Below are 18,326 nucleotides of genomic sequence, written 5' to 3'. Positions count from 1 at the left end.
TTGGGCGATCCGACATAACTCATGCCGGCTACTACAACTACTCTAAATGGAATTATCCCTAGAACTAACTTTGCGCCATCTAAAAATATTTAATGAAGTAAAGAAATAATAATAAATATGTATAATTGGTCCATCTAGGTGGTATATAAAAGAAAATGGAGTAAACACTAACAGGAGTACATCCTCATTTTCCATATTTTATTATTATATTCAATACTTCTTTTGATTTTACTTTTGGCCATTAATTGTATTATTTTTTTCATACCCAAAGTTTAGTTGGCCCTCTTCTGCCACCGTCAACTACGGCAGATCGTTTCCGAAGGCGAATCCACTTTGAATTTGATAAATGTATTGCTTGTGAAGTATGTGTTCACGTATGTCCGACCCCATTGTGGAATGTATATTTGAAAAGAAAGTTAAAAGAAAACAATTGCTTAATTACAATATCAATTTCGGAGTTAGTATATTTTGTGGTAAACTGTGTTGAGTATTGTCCAGCAAGTTGTTTATCAGTGACAAGAATATGAACTTACTACCTATGATCGTCAAGAATTGAACTACAATCAAATTGCTTTAAGTTAAGTTACCAATCTCCATAATGGAAGATTACACAATTCAAACAATTGAGGATTCAAATTGACACTTCGGGAAAAGTGTTTCGATCCTGAATAGCTGTTTGTAGCAGAGAGAGTAGAGGCTGGATACCAAACAACAGGTAACCATCTGCCGAGTGCCGAATGCCGAGTGCTAAGCACTATTGTAGTATTAGAAGGGAAAATGACGCTAAGAGCTGTAGGCAAGTGGATAAGTACTATTGGCATCGTATGGCACACCATTTGATGCAGATAACCGCCCCCGGGTAGACGACAAGCATGCAGCCTTCACGTCATCATCCACCGTCCACCGACAAGGGAAGGGAAGATGATCAGGGTCAGCGCTCCCTGTAGCTCTGAACAGTTTGCGCATCAATCGACTTGTAATTTGGATGAGAGCTAATTAATCAGCAAACCCGGTTTTTCCTACGTCCCTGTACAGCCTCGTGCTGATCGTTGCAAACTTGTACTATAGCTGTAAAAGCATACGGTTGTTAATTAATACTTTCTTCGTCCCTAAATAAATGTCGTTGATTTAGTATAACTTTATACTAAAGCTGTAATAAATCAGTAACACTTACTCCCTCCATTTTAAAGTATAGATGACTCAATTTCATACTAACTTTAATATAAAGTTAGTATAAAGAGTCATCTATTTCAAAACGGAGGGGAGTATTTTGAAACTAAGATGCCTGAAAATTTCTTTGTTGTTACTTTTGTTGTTACTCGATTTCAAGGCAGGGCCAAAGATGGTAACAAAGTGAGGAGCGGCGAACGCGACAAGTGTTGACCTGGCGAGACGGGGACGACACTACAAGCGGCAGCAAGCTGCAACGTCCGAGGTGGAGGCGAGGAAGCAGGTTGACGGATCACCGGAAAATCGGATGCTCGAAGGCTTTTGAGGGATAGTCACGACGTCGGCAACCATGACAGTGGGGAGGGGGGCCGGTGGTTGAGGGGAGGGCCGGCAGCGAGGCGGCGTGAGGCACTGCCTGCCTACTGCGGGCGGGTGGAGGCAAGTGACTTGGGCAGGGCAAGTCCGTGGCGCTCGCCGCTCGGGAGGAAGAGCACAGGGGAAGAAGAAGAAGAAGAACAGTGACAGCATGATCCTGACCGTTGGATGCTGATTGGACGCTCCAGAAAATTGACTACCGCTATTTTTTTTCCCCAAAATAGGTGCTCCCATACAAAATACACGCACGAATGCGAACAACGTACCAGCATAATGGCCTTGATGCTGACCACGTCGAACCGGATTCCGCCGGCCTCCTCTCCCGTCTCGCTCACGTCCAAGAGCACGTCCACGAAGTCCCGCCGATCGTCCTCGCCGTCGCCCACCACTGACCCGCCGTCTAGACGCCGCTTGCGGTGGTCCGCGATGACCCGCTCGAGCAACCCATCCAGCGCCTCGAACGTGCGCGTGGCCCTGGCGTTCAGCCCCGTGAGCGTGTCCACCCATGCCAGCCACGGCACGAACTCCCCCACCGTGGGCGTCCCCAGCAGCTCCTCGAAGTCGTCCAGCACCTTCCGCAGCTTCTCACCCCCGTCGTCGCCGTCGATCCCGTACTCCCCGTCGCCGAACGCGGCCCGCTTGATGACGGCGTTGGAGTAGGAGGTGAGCATGTCGCTGAGGTTCAGTACGCCCGGCGGGTGAAGCGAGCGGCGGCGGACGCCGTCGAGCAGGGCGGCGACCTCCTGCTCCCGGACGCGGCGGAAGGACAGGATGCGGCGGTGGTTGAGGAGGTGGACCACGCAGACGCGGCGCGCCTGGCGCCAGTACTCGCCGTAGGGCGCCAGCACCATGTCGCGGCCGTAGAGGAGCCGCTCGGCCATGCGTATCTGGGCGCGGCTCGCGAAGGCCAGGTCGCGAGTCTTCATGACCTCCTGCGCCGCGGCCGCGGAGGAGGCCACGACGGTGGGCACGCGGCCGAGGTGCAGGAGCATGACCGGGCCGTGCGCCTCGGCCAGCGACCGGAGCGTCCGGTGCGGCAGGGAGCCAAGAAGGGGCAGGTGGCCGAGGACGGGAAAACCCGGCGGCGACGGAGGCAGCCGCTGGCTGCCATCGGCGCAGGACGTGGAGAGCTTCTTCTTGGCAGAGAGGAGGAACAGGGAGGAGAAGATTGGCACCAGCAGGGCGAGGAGGAGGAATAATGGCGACGAGCGCAAGAGAGCAGAGAGTGACGAGACGTCCATGCCTCAGCCTCTGTAGTGTAGCGACGCAAGCGCACCTGCACCCTCTCTGAGTCTGCTTATGTAGTTGATGCGAGTCCTATATTTTTGTTTTCTGTAGAATCCTCCAAGATAGGCTACGTAAGATATAGACTGGATCGTCTTCAGAAGTTCACCTGTACCGCACGCTAAATGCAGCCACGTAATATGTTGCTGCTGCGCGGCAACGGCCACGATATATGGATAGTTTTATCAGGGTGGTGGTCCTTTTGTCATTTGGCACGTGCTGCCGCTGGTGCTGTAACCGCGTATCATCCCGCAATAATTCAAATAAAACAGCAGTGTAGTCATATATCTAATTGTTTAAATGACGCCTATATCTTAATTTTCCACCGCAGATTTCAACAAAAGATATCAACACAAACGACGACGTTGAAACTTGGTAGTGAGCGTGACCTTTCCAGAGAAATGGCAAATTGTCAAATGAATACCAGTAGTCCTGCCCCAGCCCAGCAGGATCAAGATCGGCCGTTCTCGGGCTGGAGCGAGAGGGCAGATGACCCTCTCCGGCGACATCTAGGCACGCAGAGTGATTTGCAAATCCGCCTTTCAAACACCCGCGGACATATCTGGGCGGTTCTGCGGGCACTGATCAACACGCTTCAAATTAGTCACTTTGTATCCGCCCCACTCATATCTTATCCCTTATATCCATACAAAGCATGTAAAAGATATCCTACGTGCTACATCTACATACTATCCTAGCTACTCTTCGTTGTTGGAGATGTCCAGGACGACGGTGCCGAGCGCCGTTGGACGGGCCGGTAGGAGTGCTCCAGCTCATCCTCCTCCTGCTCGACCTCATCCATGTATGTGAACATCTCTGCCTCCTCTGCGGTCTCTTGCGCCTCCATCTCCTGCGACGGCGTCTTGCCTCCGCAGCCGACTCCGACCCGAAAGAATCGAGGATGGCCTGCTATTCCGCCTGCAGATCCCCGTCGTCAGCACCCCCCACATCCTCCTTCTCCGGCTCACCCCCCTCCTCCTCAAAGTTCTCCTCCTCCTCGTCGTCCTCCTCCACCTCCTCCTCCTCCTCCTCCAACTCTCCTTCGGATCCACTGCATCCGGAGGTAGTCCCGCGACGATCCGAGCTTCGCTCCTAGCCTGGACCTGCTCAAGGGGCTCGAGTCCGCGCTCCAGCAACAGAAATGGCTCGCTCCTTACCAGGCGGCGGGGGGCATGGCTACTAGGCAGGCGGGTGGAGTAGAAAGTGGCGGCGCCGACGGACAGGAGGAGGAAAATATGGATGGATGGTAGGGTTTCGGTGCCGCCGATCGACTTAAATAGCCGGGCAATGCACTACGTGGCCCGCCGGAGCTGCGCCACACGGCGCCACCGGTCCGACGGAGGAGACGAGTTTCGGACTGTCGGGTTTGAGGACGTTTTCGCATGGGCCCCCTTCATCAGTCCGACGGGCGCGCTCGTATCCGTCCCATATTTGGGCTGGATATGGGGGTGCCGGCCAGCCCAGATGTTTGAGGCCCGTTTGAGGCGTCCGACTAGGTAAAAAAACGTGATCAGGCTGCCCGCCCAGACGTATGAGGCGGGTTTGAGCCGCAGGCTGTAGATGCTTTAAGTGGATCTTTTCATCACGGCCATGTGTCTTTATTTATAAAATGGGGACTGCTAAAAGTCTCGGTCGATGCTATATATGTGGAATCTTACATGAAGATATGTGCAGGCGTCCGACTAGGTAAAAAAACGTGACCGGGCTGCCCGGCCAGGTGTATGAGGCGGGTTTGAGCCGCAGGCTGTAGATGCTTTAGATGGATCTTTTCATCACAGTCATGTGTCTTTATTTATAAAATGGGGACTGTTAAAAGTTTCGGTCGATGCTATATATGTGGAATCTTACATGATTTGTGCAGATTTTTCATTTTAGTTTTTCATTTTTCTTTTCTACATGTTATGCTTAATCGCACCCTTATAAAATAATATGAAAGCCTATTCGAGAGAGTTCGAGACCACGCAAACGTGTACGCGTTAAGTCATTAGTCCAAAACACACAGGTCTGTAGCAAAAGGATTGCACACTGTACACACTGGAAGTAACCAAAACAACTGAGAACTGTGTTTAGTTTATTAGCTGATTGGACATAGCCAAACATATCTCACATCACACTAGACATGACCACGACCTTTAGAAGTTCAGGAGTACCGCACGCAAAATGCAGCTAAATAAAGATAAGATGTTGTTGCTTGACAAATTTTTTTTTTGAAACAAGGCAAAAGACTTGCCATTTTCATTGATTAAGAAAAAGGTTTAGACATAAGTCACAGGGCGGCAAAAACGAAAAGGTCTACTCTCGTGACATAACAATACTAAGCTGCTTCGCTCCTGCCAAAGTCCAAAGATGAGCCTCCTCCTTGATTTTCGCGATAACAATAGAGGTTGGAGCGGAGACATTCTGAAAAATTCTTGCGTTGCGCTCCTTCCAAATTTCCCATAAGACAAGCATCATCAAGGAGGCGGTGGCCTTCCTGTGGTCACCTCCCCCACTAACCGCCTTAAGCCACCAATCTTTAACTGAGTCTTCATGACGCCAAATCATTGGTGAGGAGTCAAGAATGCCAAGCCAAGTGCAAATTTCAGTCCAAATCTAGACAGTGAACCTACATTTCAATAGGAGGTGAGTAGCAGATTCTTGCACTTGCTTGCAGAGAGGGCACAAATTACAGTTTGGCCAACCTCAGCGCAGCAAACGATCGGTTGTCCAAACACGATTTTGGAAGATCAACCAAGCAAAAATTTACACTTCGGAGGAGCCCACATCTTCCAGATTGTAGCATTCATTGGGCAAAATGAGAGACCGACAAACTGCACCATGTAAGCCGAGGAGGCGGAGTACTCGCCACTGTTGGTGAACTTCCAAGATATTGTGTCTTGGCTACCCTGGTTGAGGTTTACATCTGCAAGCATCTCCCAAAGTGTTGCAAATTGTTGAATATGGTCCAAGGTTAGCCCCTGCCAAGTGTCAATTTGGCGGACCCAAAGGTTGTTGTCAAGAGCTTTCCTGACCAAGCATGTTTTCTTTTTTGACAGCTCAAAAATCTTTGGCGCAATATCTTTAGGCCGGAGGCCGTCCAACCATGGAGATTCCCAAAACTTAGCTTTGTTTCCATCTCCAATGCACATCCGTGTAGCAGCCGCGAAGAGATCTTTATCGTTGCTAGTGCAAGGTGTTCCAGAGCCACACCAAGTCTTAAGTGGTTCATCCCATTCATGCCAGAGCCAACGCAAGCGTAGGGCGGTTGCAAATTTTTGGAGGTTGAGCACTCCCAGTCCACCATAAATCTTGGGCTTGCAGACGAGATCCCAATTAACCTTACATTTTCCGCCGGTCACCTTATCACAGCCCGCCCAAAGGTAGGCACGTCGCAGGCTATCGATCTTCTTCATCACTTCAACCGGAAGATCTAGAGGCGTGAGGTGGTAAATGGCAATGGCAGTGAGCACGGCCTTGACCAAAATAATGCGCCCCGGCGTAGCCACATGCATTGCCGACCAAGGCGGAAGCTTGCCTGCCACCTTGTCCTCCAAATACTGAAAGTGGATGCGCTTTAGTCTTGTGACCGACAACGGAAGACCAAGATATCGCATGGGGAAAGTAGTACGGACTGCCGGGAAGGCCTGTAGAATGTTGCCAAGGCCGATGTTGCCACAGCGAATGGGCGCCACAAGGCTTTTGGCGCAGTTGGTGACTAGGCCAGTAACCTCCCCAAAGGAGCTCAAAGTCGAAGCCAAGCAGTGAATATCATCCATGATGGGCGCCACAAAGATAGCAGCATCATCCGCATACAAGGATGCACGGATGGGCCGGCCACGAAGAGGATGCAACAACCCTTGCTCGGTAGCCTTGGCTAGGATGTGGTGGAGCGGATCAATAGCGAGGACAAAGAGCAAAGGGGAGAGAGGATCCCCTTGTCGAAGACCACAGCCATGCTTAATTGGATCACCAGCAACACCATTTAGCAAAACTCTAGATGAGGCCGTGGATAGGAGGGCGGAGACCCAATCTCGAAACCGGCTCGGAAACTGGTGGTGACGAAGCAAGTCCATCAAATAATCCCATCTCACAGAGTCGAAGGCTTTCTTGATGTCAAGCTTGAAGAGCAAGGACGGTGTTTTGTTGCGGTGCAACCATCGAGCCAAGTTGCGGACATACATAAAGTTATCATGGATACTTCGTTTCTTGATGAAAGCACTTTGAGTATTGGAAACGAGGTTGGGCATGTGAAGAGCAAGGCGGGTGGCCATCATCTTAGCAATGATCTTTGCAACAGTATGAATAAGACTTATGGGCCTAAAGTCGGATATGTCCTCTGCCCCTCTTTTTTGGGAATGAGAGCAATGTTAGCGGAGTTGAGCCAATGAAGGTTGGGGACGCGAAGGGCAGAGAAATTGTTGATCACTTGCATAATTTCAGGTTTGACAATGTCCCAGCATTCCTTGAAGAAAGCCCCAGTGAAGCCATCCGGACCCGGGGCCTTATCATTAGGGAGGTCATAGATTGCACCGCGAACCTCCTCCTCTGTGAACAGGGCATCTAAATCTGAGAGGTCGCAATGGATGTTTCATTAGATGGTCATTTTGGCATCTGGCACTTGCACCATCCTGACGCTGACGAGGACGGTACAAACTCATCGGTCCAAACAAAGACCTTTTTTCTTACAAAAATACATCTCCAAACTTTGATTCGCTCGCTCAGTTTGGTCATTGGATTACGGATGATAGGTTTGTGTTCAGCGTGCATCGGTTTTTAACAAATCAGCTCGTCGAAGGAAACCAACACCCCCTCGCCGCCCCCAGCCGCCTCGATCCCATCCCTCCTTCCCCTCCGCCGCCGCCGGGGGACAGCGCCCGGCAGAGCCCGTGCATTCGACTGCAGCGGAGGGCTGCTCCTCCTTCCCGGACTATACGGCGGCGAGGGCGCCAAATCCGTGGATGTGCCCTCGATCCATGGCGGCGCAGTGGCTCCTGCTGGAGGCGTTTGTGGTGATGCTGGGTGAGATGGCCAGAGGATGGAGGTGGGGCTGGGCGTGGCCGGTGGCGGCGGCGGAGTCCGGCTCGGATCCGGTCTTGGCGGACGCGTCAACGACTCCGGCCCGGACTCGAACATGGCGGCGGCAGCGTCCCCTCCGCCGGGGATGACAGGCCAGATAGTGGGTCCACATGGAGGCGCCGGTGGCGGCGGATCTTGGGATCCCGCACCCGGGGACATCGCAGGACGCGCGTGGGGGTTGGAGCTTCCTCCGGCGTCGACTGCGCGTGATGCGGGATCGCGGTGGCGGTTGCTATTGTATGGGCACCGACAACGCTGGCGCGACGGTGGGTGCTCCCCGTAGCACCCGGAATCGGGGCGGCGGCCCCTCTTCATCAACGACGGCGGACTCCGGGATCATGTGGGCGATTCGGAGTCTGGATCTCGAGGTGGCGACGGCCTTCTGAGGCTGGTGGCGGTATGGGACGTCCCTTCCATCAACAGATCGAGTTTGATAAGGCTCGACATGTGTCTCTTTCGAAGTTGTCGGGCGGTGCCTGTCGCCGGCAGGTGAAGCCACCGGTGGATGGTGGATGCGCTACCGGCGGATGCTACACACGAGGTCTTATATGGAGACGTCAAGTCATGCCCGCTAGCGGCAGGTGATGCAAGGTGGCTCTGGCGGAGGTGTCATGTTTGGCCTGTTGCTGTCGGGTCAAAGGTGGTGCGACAGTATCGGAAGGCAGGCGGTATGGGACGTCTTTTTCTTCCGTTGTCTCCTCCAGAGGTATCCGGCTATCGAGGTGTCGGTAGACGGATAAGGGCGGATGGTACAGACGGCTTCAGCGATGAGTTTATGCACTCCGGTGGAAACACAAGATCTTTGATCAGACTATGTCGTCACGCACTGCGTCGTGTCCTTGCTGAAGGTGGTAGACTGAAGCTTGGCTTTAGGGATGAGAATCCAGAGTTCAACCTTATGGTGGACTCACCATCATCGGCGCATGTGCAGCGATTTCTTCTTGAAAGCATAGCCTAAAAGTTGTGTATTTTCGTTTATATTGTGTCTTGTATTATAGGGATTAGTGGCTATCTGGGAGGCACTGTCGCGAGGTATACGTCCTCAGGGCTTGTTTTCCGATTTATTTTCGGGTCGATGGTATTCGGCTGCTGGATTTTACATTTTTAATAATATATGGCTGCACGCATCATCCTGATACATAGGCCGGGGTAGTCCTCCTTAAAAAAACAAAGAAGTTTTGACAAATCCGACTAAATGATGCTATTGAATCCGGTAAAAAAAATGCCAACAAAGAGGCTATCCTTGGATCAGGGAGGCCAATGTAGCTTCACCACCATCTTGCCATGCATCTGCGGAATTGGTAGAGCTGGAGCTTACCAAGAGGGAGACGTGTGCTCATGTTTCACAAGATGACAAGTCTCGTATTGGCACAACATTGTCCACATCAAGCTTGCCATAGGGCTAGTAAAAGGATCGCTTGAGGCATTGATAAGTTGCAAGAATTGCGGAGTGCCCACCGACAATACTAGCATACAAATCATATACAGTAGCAATTTGGTGCACGGTCTCTAGTATTCTGTGCGACCTAGACTTGACCGCAACACTGGGCGCAAATCTGTAAGCACCAATAGACACAACTGCATGATAGAAAATCGTTTCTGGCAGTTCAACCAATCCCAAAGCCGCGTCTACAGAGGCAGGTGCAGCTCAAGGAGACCACGGCTTAGCAACCAGATGCAGCGTGGCCTTGAGCCGGACGGACAGCCCATACAGCTCGCTCATGTCCAGCTTCGACGCCCCGGCCGCCGCCGCCGGTGGCAGCTCCAAGTCGAAATGGTACAGCAGGCTGGCGAGCGCCAGGTCGATCGACGGCACGGCGAAGCCGACGCCGGGGCAGCCCCTCCTTCCGGCGCCGAACGGCACGAACCTGAAGTCCTGCCCCAGCACGTACTCCGCCGGGCCATCCGCGAACCTCGCCGGGACGAACTCCTCGGCGCGCTCCCACGTCGCTGGGTCGCGGCCGATGGCCCACGCGTTCACCACCACGCGGGTCCGCGCCGGGACGCGGTAGCCCAGCAGCTCCGTGTCCTCGAGCGTCTCCCGGGGCAGGAGGAGCGGCAGGGGCGCGTGCAGCCGGAGCGTCTCCCTGATCACGGCCCTCAGGTAGCTCATCTTCTCGAGGTGGTCCTCGGTGACGTGGCCGGCGCCATTGACGGCCGCGCGGATCTCAGCCTGGAGCTTGTGCATCTCGGATGGGTTGTTGATGAGCTCCGCCACGGCCCATGTCAGAGTCGTGTGGGTCGTGTCTGTGGCAGCGGCGAACATGTCCTGTTTCATCGACATCAATCGTGTAGAAAGAACATGAAGTTACAGGGTTTTGGGAAACCAAAATGAAGACGTAGAGCTGCATTTCATTTCATTGATCTGATGAAGCTAAATAGTTAACTTTCGGGACTCAGACTATCTGAGCTCGAGCTCAAATAATCTCACGTAAACAGTAAAATCCGAAATTTTCAAAATAAATTCAAACAGTTCTGATTTTCCCTTTCCAACGAACATTGAAAAAATGTTTTACATGCATACAAAAATTCGTGATGAAATCACTTTCCTAGAAGTGTGGAAAAAAATCAGTGCTAAAAAAAGACTATTGTTGGAACATGGGGTTTTTTATTTTGCCCACAGCTCCACAAATGTGATTTCATCACGAAATTTTGCACGCATGAAAACTTTTCTCAATGTCTGTTCCATAAAAAAAGAGCAATGCTATGCGGACGACAACTTTTGGACGATTTGCAGACGACGATCAAATCCAGCGGTAGGAATCTGGTCCACAAAGGAGCAGCGGCCGCTTGATTGTTTTGTCGTGCACAGATCGGCCAGGGCACATCGTGTGTAGAGCAATTTCGTAAAAAAAAGTTCAGATTAAAAAAATTCAGATTTTACTCTTCATTCAAGCTCATTTGAGCTCGAGCTGAGAAGAGCACTTTCGTAACTTCCGCTGCTTTGTTTCCGGCCGTCGAGGCAGAATAAAAAGACCATGAAAGCACGAAACGGGAGAACCAACCTATATCGTTTTGCCATGAGTGACACGCTAAACAAATTTGGTGGACGTCAGCCACATGAATATCGATTTTGCGTCAGTCAATTTCGGATGAAGTAAGCAATAGGTGCCACTGAAGGAAGGAGCAACCGCAGACTCACCGGAGAAGCATCAATAGGTGCCGAGTGTCTATCTTAAGATGACAGGCTTCAAAGTTCATTTTCAATCGATTGGTCTCTGGCCAGTCCGGACGCTAAAACACTAAACGCCACCCGTTGGATCGAGAACCAAAACATCAGTGTCTACCAATATTGGCTACGATGGCCATGCCATCGAGCACGTGGTGGCCGCTGTGAAAGCACCTCTATACGCTAACGACGATCGTTGTGCGCTCGACGTTTTTGTCGCTAACTTGTAGCGATCAGGACCCGGATACGTACACCGGCCGGCCGCTGCCCACCGCTTGTGAGCGCCGTCGACGTTTGCATCACCGGACGGCCGTCGTACGCGCACATGCGTGGAGCTGATCGCTACCGTACGCTCGCCGCTGATCTTCGTCTTGTTCCCTTGACTACATGCTCTGCATCTACTGTATGTATCTCCCCGAAAATGCTAAAATGGAAGTATCTTCGCGACAAGTAATTCTGAACGGAGGGAGTAGACTTGACGGCGAAATTTGTATGCGAGTACACACTACACATGTACAGGTGCCAACGTTGCGTACCAGGATGATGGCCTTGATGCCGACCGTGTCGAACCGGACTCCTCCGGAGTCTTCTCCATCGTCCTCGCTGACGTCCAGCAGCACGTCCACGAAGTCCCGGTGATCGTCCTCTCCGTCGCCAACGAGCCGCCGTCCTCCGCTGAGACGCCGCTGGCGGTGGTCCGAGATGACACGCTCGAGAAGCCCGTCCATCACCTTGCGCGCCCGTGCCACCTTGGCGTCCAGCCCCATGAGCGTATCCACCCACGCCAGCCACGGGACGAACTCCCCCACCGTGGCCGTCCCGAGCAGCTCCTCGAACTCGGCGAACACCTCCGTCAGGTCGTCGTCGATCCCGTACCCCCCTTCGTCCCCGAACGCAGCCCGCGAGATCACGGAGCTGGTGTAGGATATGAGCTCGTCGGTCAGGTTCACGACGTTACCCTCGGGCCGCGAGGAGCAGGCAGCGCGCCGGACACGATCGACCAGGGCGCCGGCCTCCTGCTCCCGGACGCGGCGGAAGGAGGCCACGCGGCGGGCGCTGAGGAGGTGGAGCACGCACACGCGCCGCGCCTGCCGCCAGTACTGGCCGTAGGGGGCGAAGGCCATGTCGCGGCCGTACAGGAGGCGCTCCGCCATGCGCACCGCGGGGCGGCTCGCGAAGGCCAGGTCGTGGGTCTTCATGACCTCCAGCGCCGTGTCCGCTGAGGAGGCCACGACGGTGGGCACGCCGCCGAGGCGCAGGAGCATGACGGGGCCGTGCGCCTCGGCCAGGGACCGGAGCTTCCGGTGCGGCAGGGAACCGAGAAGAGGGAGGTGGCCGAGGACGGGAAGGCCCCACGGCGACGGAGGCAGACGCGCGCCGCCATTGTCGCGGGATGGACCAGGCTTCTTGGCGAAGACGAGGAGGAAAGAGACGAAGATCGGAACAAGCAGGGCGAGGAAGAGCAAGGGTGAGTGCAACGATGCAAAAGGCGACGAGGCGTCCATGCCTATATCGCAATGCGACGCAGATACAGTGCAGTCTGCTCATGTTTATATACTGTTAAGTTGATGTGCATATCTTCCTTTCTTTCTTGTGCGTGTTCTTTTGCATCTTTTCAACTTACGTGATGTGCATGTGTTCTAATTGGATGAGCAACCACAAATCACCAGGTTCATTCTTCGGTGGCCGTCCATTTGTGCTTGTCCACACTAACCTTATCGCTTCAAACGATCCATCCCTTTCATAATCTCTATCCAAAATACAGAAATGGGATCACAAAGAAAAACTCTCTAAAGGCCAAGAATGGAAAGAGAACAGTGAGTCTGCATAAATGTAAGAAATCATCATCTATACCCGCACGTAGACCGTAGGAAAGGAAATAGGTGCCGTGACAACCTAGGGGGATACCATGGATCAATTTCAGGTGGAGGTGACACCATAGTGGTAAAAATACCGTGGCTCTGTTTCCATCATATGTGTCACAAACATCGCGGAAGTGCTGTTTTGGACCCATAGATTGATGGCATCACATACTGCATCTTTTGGACCCACTGGCAGAGCTGTGTGTTAGATAAACAGGCCATGGCACACCCAACTTATAATAAATGCAGTGTAGGACTCAGAGTAATATGAGTTGTGAGAGAAAGAATTAGTTGTTTCCTTTGTACTGGCCCGCCGAGGTTTGATATTATAGCTCTGCCGCTGCTTGGACCCCTAGCTTTCGATTATGATTCCGACACGCGTGTGCGGATGAGGCATATGCCATAACAGCCACATCTAGGCGACATTTGGATGGTGCCGCGCAACAAGGACACAACTTCTTCAGTTCTGATCGTCGTCCACCAAAACCAAAACTGTAAGTGCATCTAGTGCCACCCCTAGTTGGTTTTGGAGTATTGACGACAAACCTGGTTGAGGGACTAATGCGTTTGTGCGAATTGCAGGATAACACAGGTAGTAGTCTCTCATTGATTCGGTTTACCTACCGGAGATGACCCCTAAAAATGTTTGAAGACATTGAAGACAATGGTGGTCTATGAAGCTATTCATGTTGAAGATTATGACATGAGAAGACATCGCATGAAGACTATGGAGCGCGAAGACTTAGTTGTTTCGTTGCTTCCTTTTCTTCTTTGTTGAGTCATAGGAACCACCGCACTGTTAAGTGGGATCCAAGTGAACAAAATCAGAGTGACTGAAGTGATGCTCAACCAAATCCTATGTTTCGAGCGAAGACAATGAGAGCAAATCTTATCCAGAGTCGGATGAGTCAGCTTTACTTGTAGCCCAAGTCAAGCTGCCGCGTGTGTTTGAAATTTAACCGTTGGGACACGTGTCACTTCCTTAGTGACCCAGGGTCATTTCGGAGAAATCAGGTCGGGTTGCCCTGTGGCTATAAATAGCCCACCCCCTACACCATAAATTGGTGGCTGCTCAGAGTTAGTGCACGTCTTTTGTCGTTTGAGAGCAACCCACCTCCGAAGCATTTGAGAGAGAATCCTTGCGAGGACAAAGCCCAAACCACCCAGAGCCCAAAGAGTGTTTGACATCACTGAAGTATTTCTGTCCGCGTGATCTGAAGACTTGTTACACTTGAGGACTGTGAATCCTCCAGCCGGTTAGGCGTCGCGTTCTGAGCATCCAAGAGTCATTGTGGATTGCCGGTGAACGAAGTCTGTGAAGGTTTGGAAGTCTACCTTGAAGACTTACTAGAGTGATTGGGCGGGGACTAAGTGTCCTTAGCTCAAGGGGAATAAGGTGAAGACGCGGTCTTCTGAGTTGAATCTCAGCCTCCCTAACCAGATGTACAGTTGTCACAGCAACTGAAACTGGCCGAACAAATCTTTGTCCTCTCCAAGCTACTGGTTCTATCTCTCACTTCTCTTTACTTACAGTTTGTCTTCGTCAAGTCATTGCCTGCTTGCATTATCTGTTTGACTTCACTGTGTGACTACTTGTTCTGATTGGCTTCATACTATCTTCCATCCTGATCCTTACTACCTAGCTGCTAAAGTCTTCGTGCTTTCACTTCATTGAATACTTGACTATGGCTTGCCTAGTATAGTCTACCTTCTGCTGCATACGAATAGTGTCATTTCTATTGTTTATCTTCGAAACTCCCATGTTTGAAGACTTTCATAAAAATCACCTATTCACCCTCCTCTAGTTGATAACCAGCTCTTTCAATTGGTATCAGAGCAAGGTACTTCCTTGTTCTGTGTGATTCAGTTTAACCACCTGGAGTTTTAGCTATGTCGACTGCAGGGATAATCAAAGTCTCCGCTGCGTGCCCCATCTTTGATGGCACTGAATACCCCTACTGGAAGAATATGATGCGCATGCATCTTGAAGCAATTGATGTCGATCTGTGGTATGTCGTCAAGAACGGTGTTCCCAAGACCGGTGTAGGTGTCACCCCTGCTGATGTCAAGAAGTTCGTTCAACTGGATTCTACTGCCAAGAACATCATCTGTGGTCATCTGACTAAAGGACATATGGCCGTGTGAGTGCTCTGGAAACATCGAAGCTAGTCTGGGATTGGCTCTCCAGGGTCAATGAAGGCGTCTCAACTCAGCGAGATCAAAGGATCAGTGTTCTCCGCAACCTCTTCAACCGCTTCAAGAGACACGACAATGAGAACGTCCAGCTCACATTTGATCGCCTCACTGATATCAGAAATGAGCTCCAAGCACTCGGCGCCACTGAGATCACGAAGCATGAAATAGTCAAGACACTACTGAGATCGCTTGATAGCTCATTTGACACCTTGGCCCTGATGATTCAAGAACGCCCTGACTTCAAGACTCTTGATCCATCTCACATACTTGAGAGGCCCAACACACATGAGTTTCAGCTATCTGAGAAACGAGATATCTATGGCCCCAACTATAGCCGAACTCGCGCTTTGAAGGCAAAGGCTGTTTCCTCATCTGAAGAAGAATCTGACTGCAGTTCAGGTGATCCTGAAGACATTGGAAAGGAGCTTGCTATGCTTGTGAAGAAGTTCCAGAAATTCACTAAGAAGAAAGGCTTCAGAAAGTCTTCACGATCCAGCTCAAGAAATGATGAAGCTTCCACCCATGACCACAAGAAGAGAACATGCCACAAGTGCAAGAAACCTGGTCACTACATCTCTAAGTGTCCACAGTGGGACAATGAGAAGAAGAAGAAGAAGAGCAAAGAATATGATTCTGATGAAAAGAAGAAGAAGAAATCCTCAAAGTCTTCTTCCAAGTCTTCATCATATAAGAAGAACTCATCTGGCAAGGCTCGTGCTTTTGTTGGCAAGGAGATGGATTCATAGGAGGAGTCTGCTTCTGAGAGGCGGAGGTGGAGTCTGAGGAGGAGTCCGACTCTGGTGTTGCGAGTCTGGCTCTAGCTACAGCCTACGTTGCCAAGTCCATCTTCAACACTGAAGACAATGACTCCGTCACCGACGCTGATGATAATGACAAGGACGAGTCGGCTCCCACCTACTGCTTCATGGCACGTGGTGCCAACGCAAAATCATGCATTCCTACTTTCAAACATCAAGTGAAGGTGACTCTGATGGTGAATCCAAACCCAGTTACAAAACATTTGCTACAATTGCAACTGAACAACAGAAAGCTATGGAACATATTCAAAAACTGTTAGACAAAAGCGATGACCTGTTGGATGCGGAAATGACCCAATCTCAGTCCTTACTTGAAGACATCAAAAATCTTCATGTTAAGTACGAGGAACTTGAAAGTTGTCATGAAACGCTCTCAACGACTCATGAAAAGCTTTCCTACGATTATCTTCAAAGGAAGCAAGATCTTGAGAAATTGAGAGCGATTCATGAAGATCTTCAAAAAAAGAACGAGTCACTTCGCGCTCAACAGATCAGCCCCGCTCAGGAAGGATTTGAACCACCATGTCTAAAATGCATTGAGCGTGATAACGCTACCTCTGTTGCTGAATGTTCTACTGCTACTACTGTTGCAATATCTTCAACCGCCAATGTGGCAACTAACCCCTCTGCTGAGGATACCACTACTATTGCTGATGAGAATGCTAGATTGAAGACACTGCTTGAGACAGGGATGTACAAAAGTCTCAAAGGGCATCAGACATTATGTGATGTCCTCAAAAAGCAGATTCTGAATCGAAACCCTAGGAAAGAGGGTGTTGGGTTTGAGAGGAAAATGAATGTTGATGGGTCTTACTGGAAGCCTGAGCAGTACCCAAAAACCACATGGGTTGCTGCTAAGGAACCTTTAGTAGATCCATCCACCTTATCTGGTTTCACTTGTGCTAACCCTATTATCATTGATGAATCCTTTGATGCAAACTATAAACAGTTTAAGAATCAGAATGGCGAAGTGTCTACCAGGTATATTGGTACTAACTGCAGGAACGGGCCACCTATGAAGAAGATATGGGTACCCAAAAGTTGTATTGAGAATCTTCCTATGAATGTCATCATGACACCACCTGGGAAGAAGACAAACCCCATACCAAAGGCTTCATATGGTCCAAAAACTTCATACAGACCGAGGACCCATCTAAGTCACCCTAACGTCAATATTTTGTAGGGAAATCATACTCAGACCCATGAATATGAGCGTGTTTCCTCAAACCACTATGTTCATAGAACAAAGAACTTTTCTGCTTATTCCTATGAGTATTATTCACCTCCTGCAAGGCTATTTACTAGGGCTCCACAGCCGAAGTTCTCAGATGCTGCACTTAGATTCATTGCTTCTAAGCCACCCCTAAAAATGTGGGTGGTTAAGAAAACTTAACTCTCTTTTGCAGGGAAAGGTCTCCAGCCGGAAATCAAAGGCGTCTGATGCTTATGCTGGGGACCTTAAACATCTTGTGGGGCGCAAGATAAAATGCCCAAATGGTCTTACTATGTATTTCGTCCCGGGATTCTTTGACACTCATCCTATCTACCCTAACCAAGATCTAAATTTCCATGTTCCGCTTGTTCATAAAATGTTTATGCTTCACAACTCACTTGGTGAAGCCTATCCCCCAAACTGCACTATAGGCTATGACACCTCGTACGTCAGAATGGATTATGGATAGTGGATGCACTAACCACATAACCGGCGATCGAAGTCTACTGATGGATTCAACACTACATCCATCAGACAAGAGTCACATCACATTTGCTGACACTGGTAAAAGCAAGGTATTGGGTCTAGGTAGAGCTGCAATATCAAGGGATCAGCACATGGATAAAGTGATGCTTGTTGAATCCCTTGGTTTCAACTTAATGTCTGTCTCAATGCTTTGTGACTTAAACATGATTGTGCTATTTGGAAAATATCGTTGCCTTGTTCTAATGGAATCTGACAAGTCTCTAGTCTTTGAAGGGTATCGGAAAGATGATCTGTATATGGTAGATTTCTCAGCAGGACCACAGATGGTCGTATGCCTTCTAGCAAAAGCTTCAGAGTGCTGGCTTTGGCATCGAAGGCTAGGGCATGCTGGAATGAGGAACTTGCGCACTCTCGCGAAGAAGAAGCATGTAGTGGGCATTGAAGGCATCAAGATCAAGAAGGATCATCTGTGTGGTGCCTGTGAAGCTGGAAAGATGACAAGAGCCAAGCATCCTCGAAGACAATCATGACTACATCTCAACCCTTCGAGCTGCTACACATGGACTTATTTGGCCCTACTCACTACTCTACTCTCACTACCACTGCTTGCCTCTATGGCTTCGTCATTGTTGATGATTATTCAAGACATACTTGGGTGCATATAATCTTCTACAAGAATGAAGTGCAGGATGTCTTCA

At 50.3% G+C, this 18,326-nt stretch overlaps 2 protein-coding genes across 2 annotated transcripts in view; both read right to left on the bottom strand.

Moving 5' to 3' along the window:
• The window catches only part of LOC119275536 (cytochrome P450 71A1-like), a 6,177-nt gene extending 3,367 nt beyond the window's left edge, over positions 1-2,810 (bottom strand). Inside the window, exon 1 of the mRNA XM_037556398.1 lies at positions 1,812-2,810. Within this exon, the coding sequence (XP_037412295.1) occupies positions 1,812-2,786 (975 nt within the window). The 5' untranslated portion in view covers positions 2,787-2,810. The remainder of the gene's footprint in view (positions 1-1,811) is intronic.
• Positions 2,811-9,220: 6,410 nt separating this feature from the next.
• On the bottom strand, positions 9,221-12,596 carry LOC119275534 (cytochrome P450 71A1-like). Its single transcript, XM_037556397.1, has 2 exons — positions 11,590-12,596; positions 9,221-10,153 (listed from the first exon to the last, which is right to left on the bottom strand). The coding sequence occupies exons 1-2, from the start codon at positions 12,556-12,558 to the stop codon at positions 9,533-9,535; spliced, it is 1,590 nt and encodes a 529-aa protein (XP_037412294.1). The 5' UTR covers positions 12,559-12,596; the 3' UTR covers positions 9,221-9,532.
• Positions 12,597-18,326: the final 5,730 nt, after the last annotated feature.

Source organism: Triticum dicoccoides, chromosome 3B (genome assembly GCF_002162155.2).
Source record: "Triticum dicoccoides isolate Atlit2015 ecotype Zavitan chromosome 3B, WEW_v2.0, whole genome shotgun sequence".
Lineage (NCBI taxonomy): Eukaryota > Viridiplantae > Streptophyta > Magnoliopsida > Poales > Poaceae > Triticum > Triticum dicoccoides.
Note: the sequence above shows the minus strand (reverse complement) of the source record. Positions and strands in the feature narration are given on the sequence as shown.

Bases quoted from the DNA above. Each gene is read 5' to 3' on its own strand.
- LOC119275534 (XM_037556397.1), bottom strand. From the start codon at position 12,558: ATGGACGCCTCGTCGCCTTTTGCATCGTTGCACTCACCCTTGCTCTTC. The intron at 10,154-11,589 runs GTACGCAACGTT...TCGATGAAACAG, and splicing joins GCATCAAGGCCATCATCCTG to GACATGTTCGCCGCTGCCAC.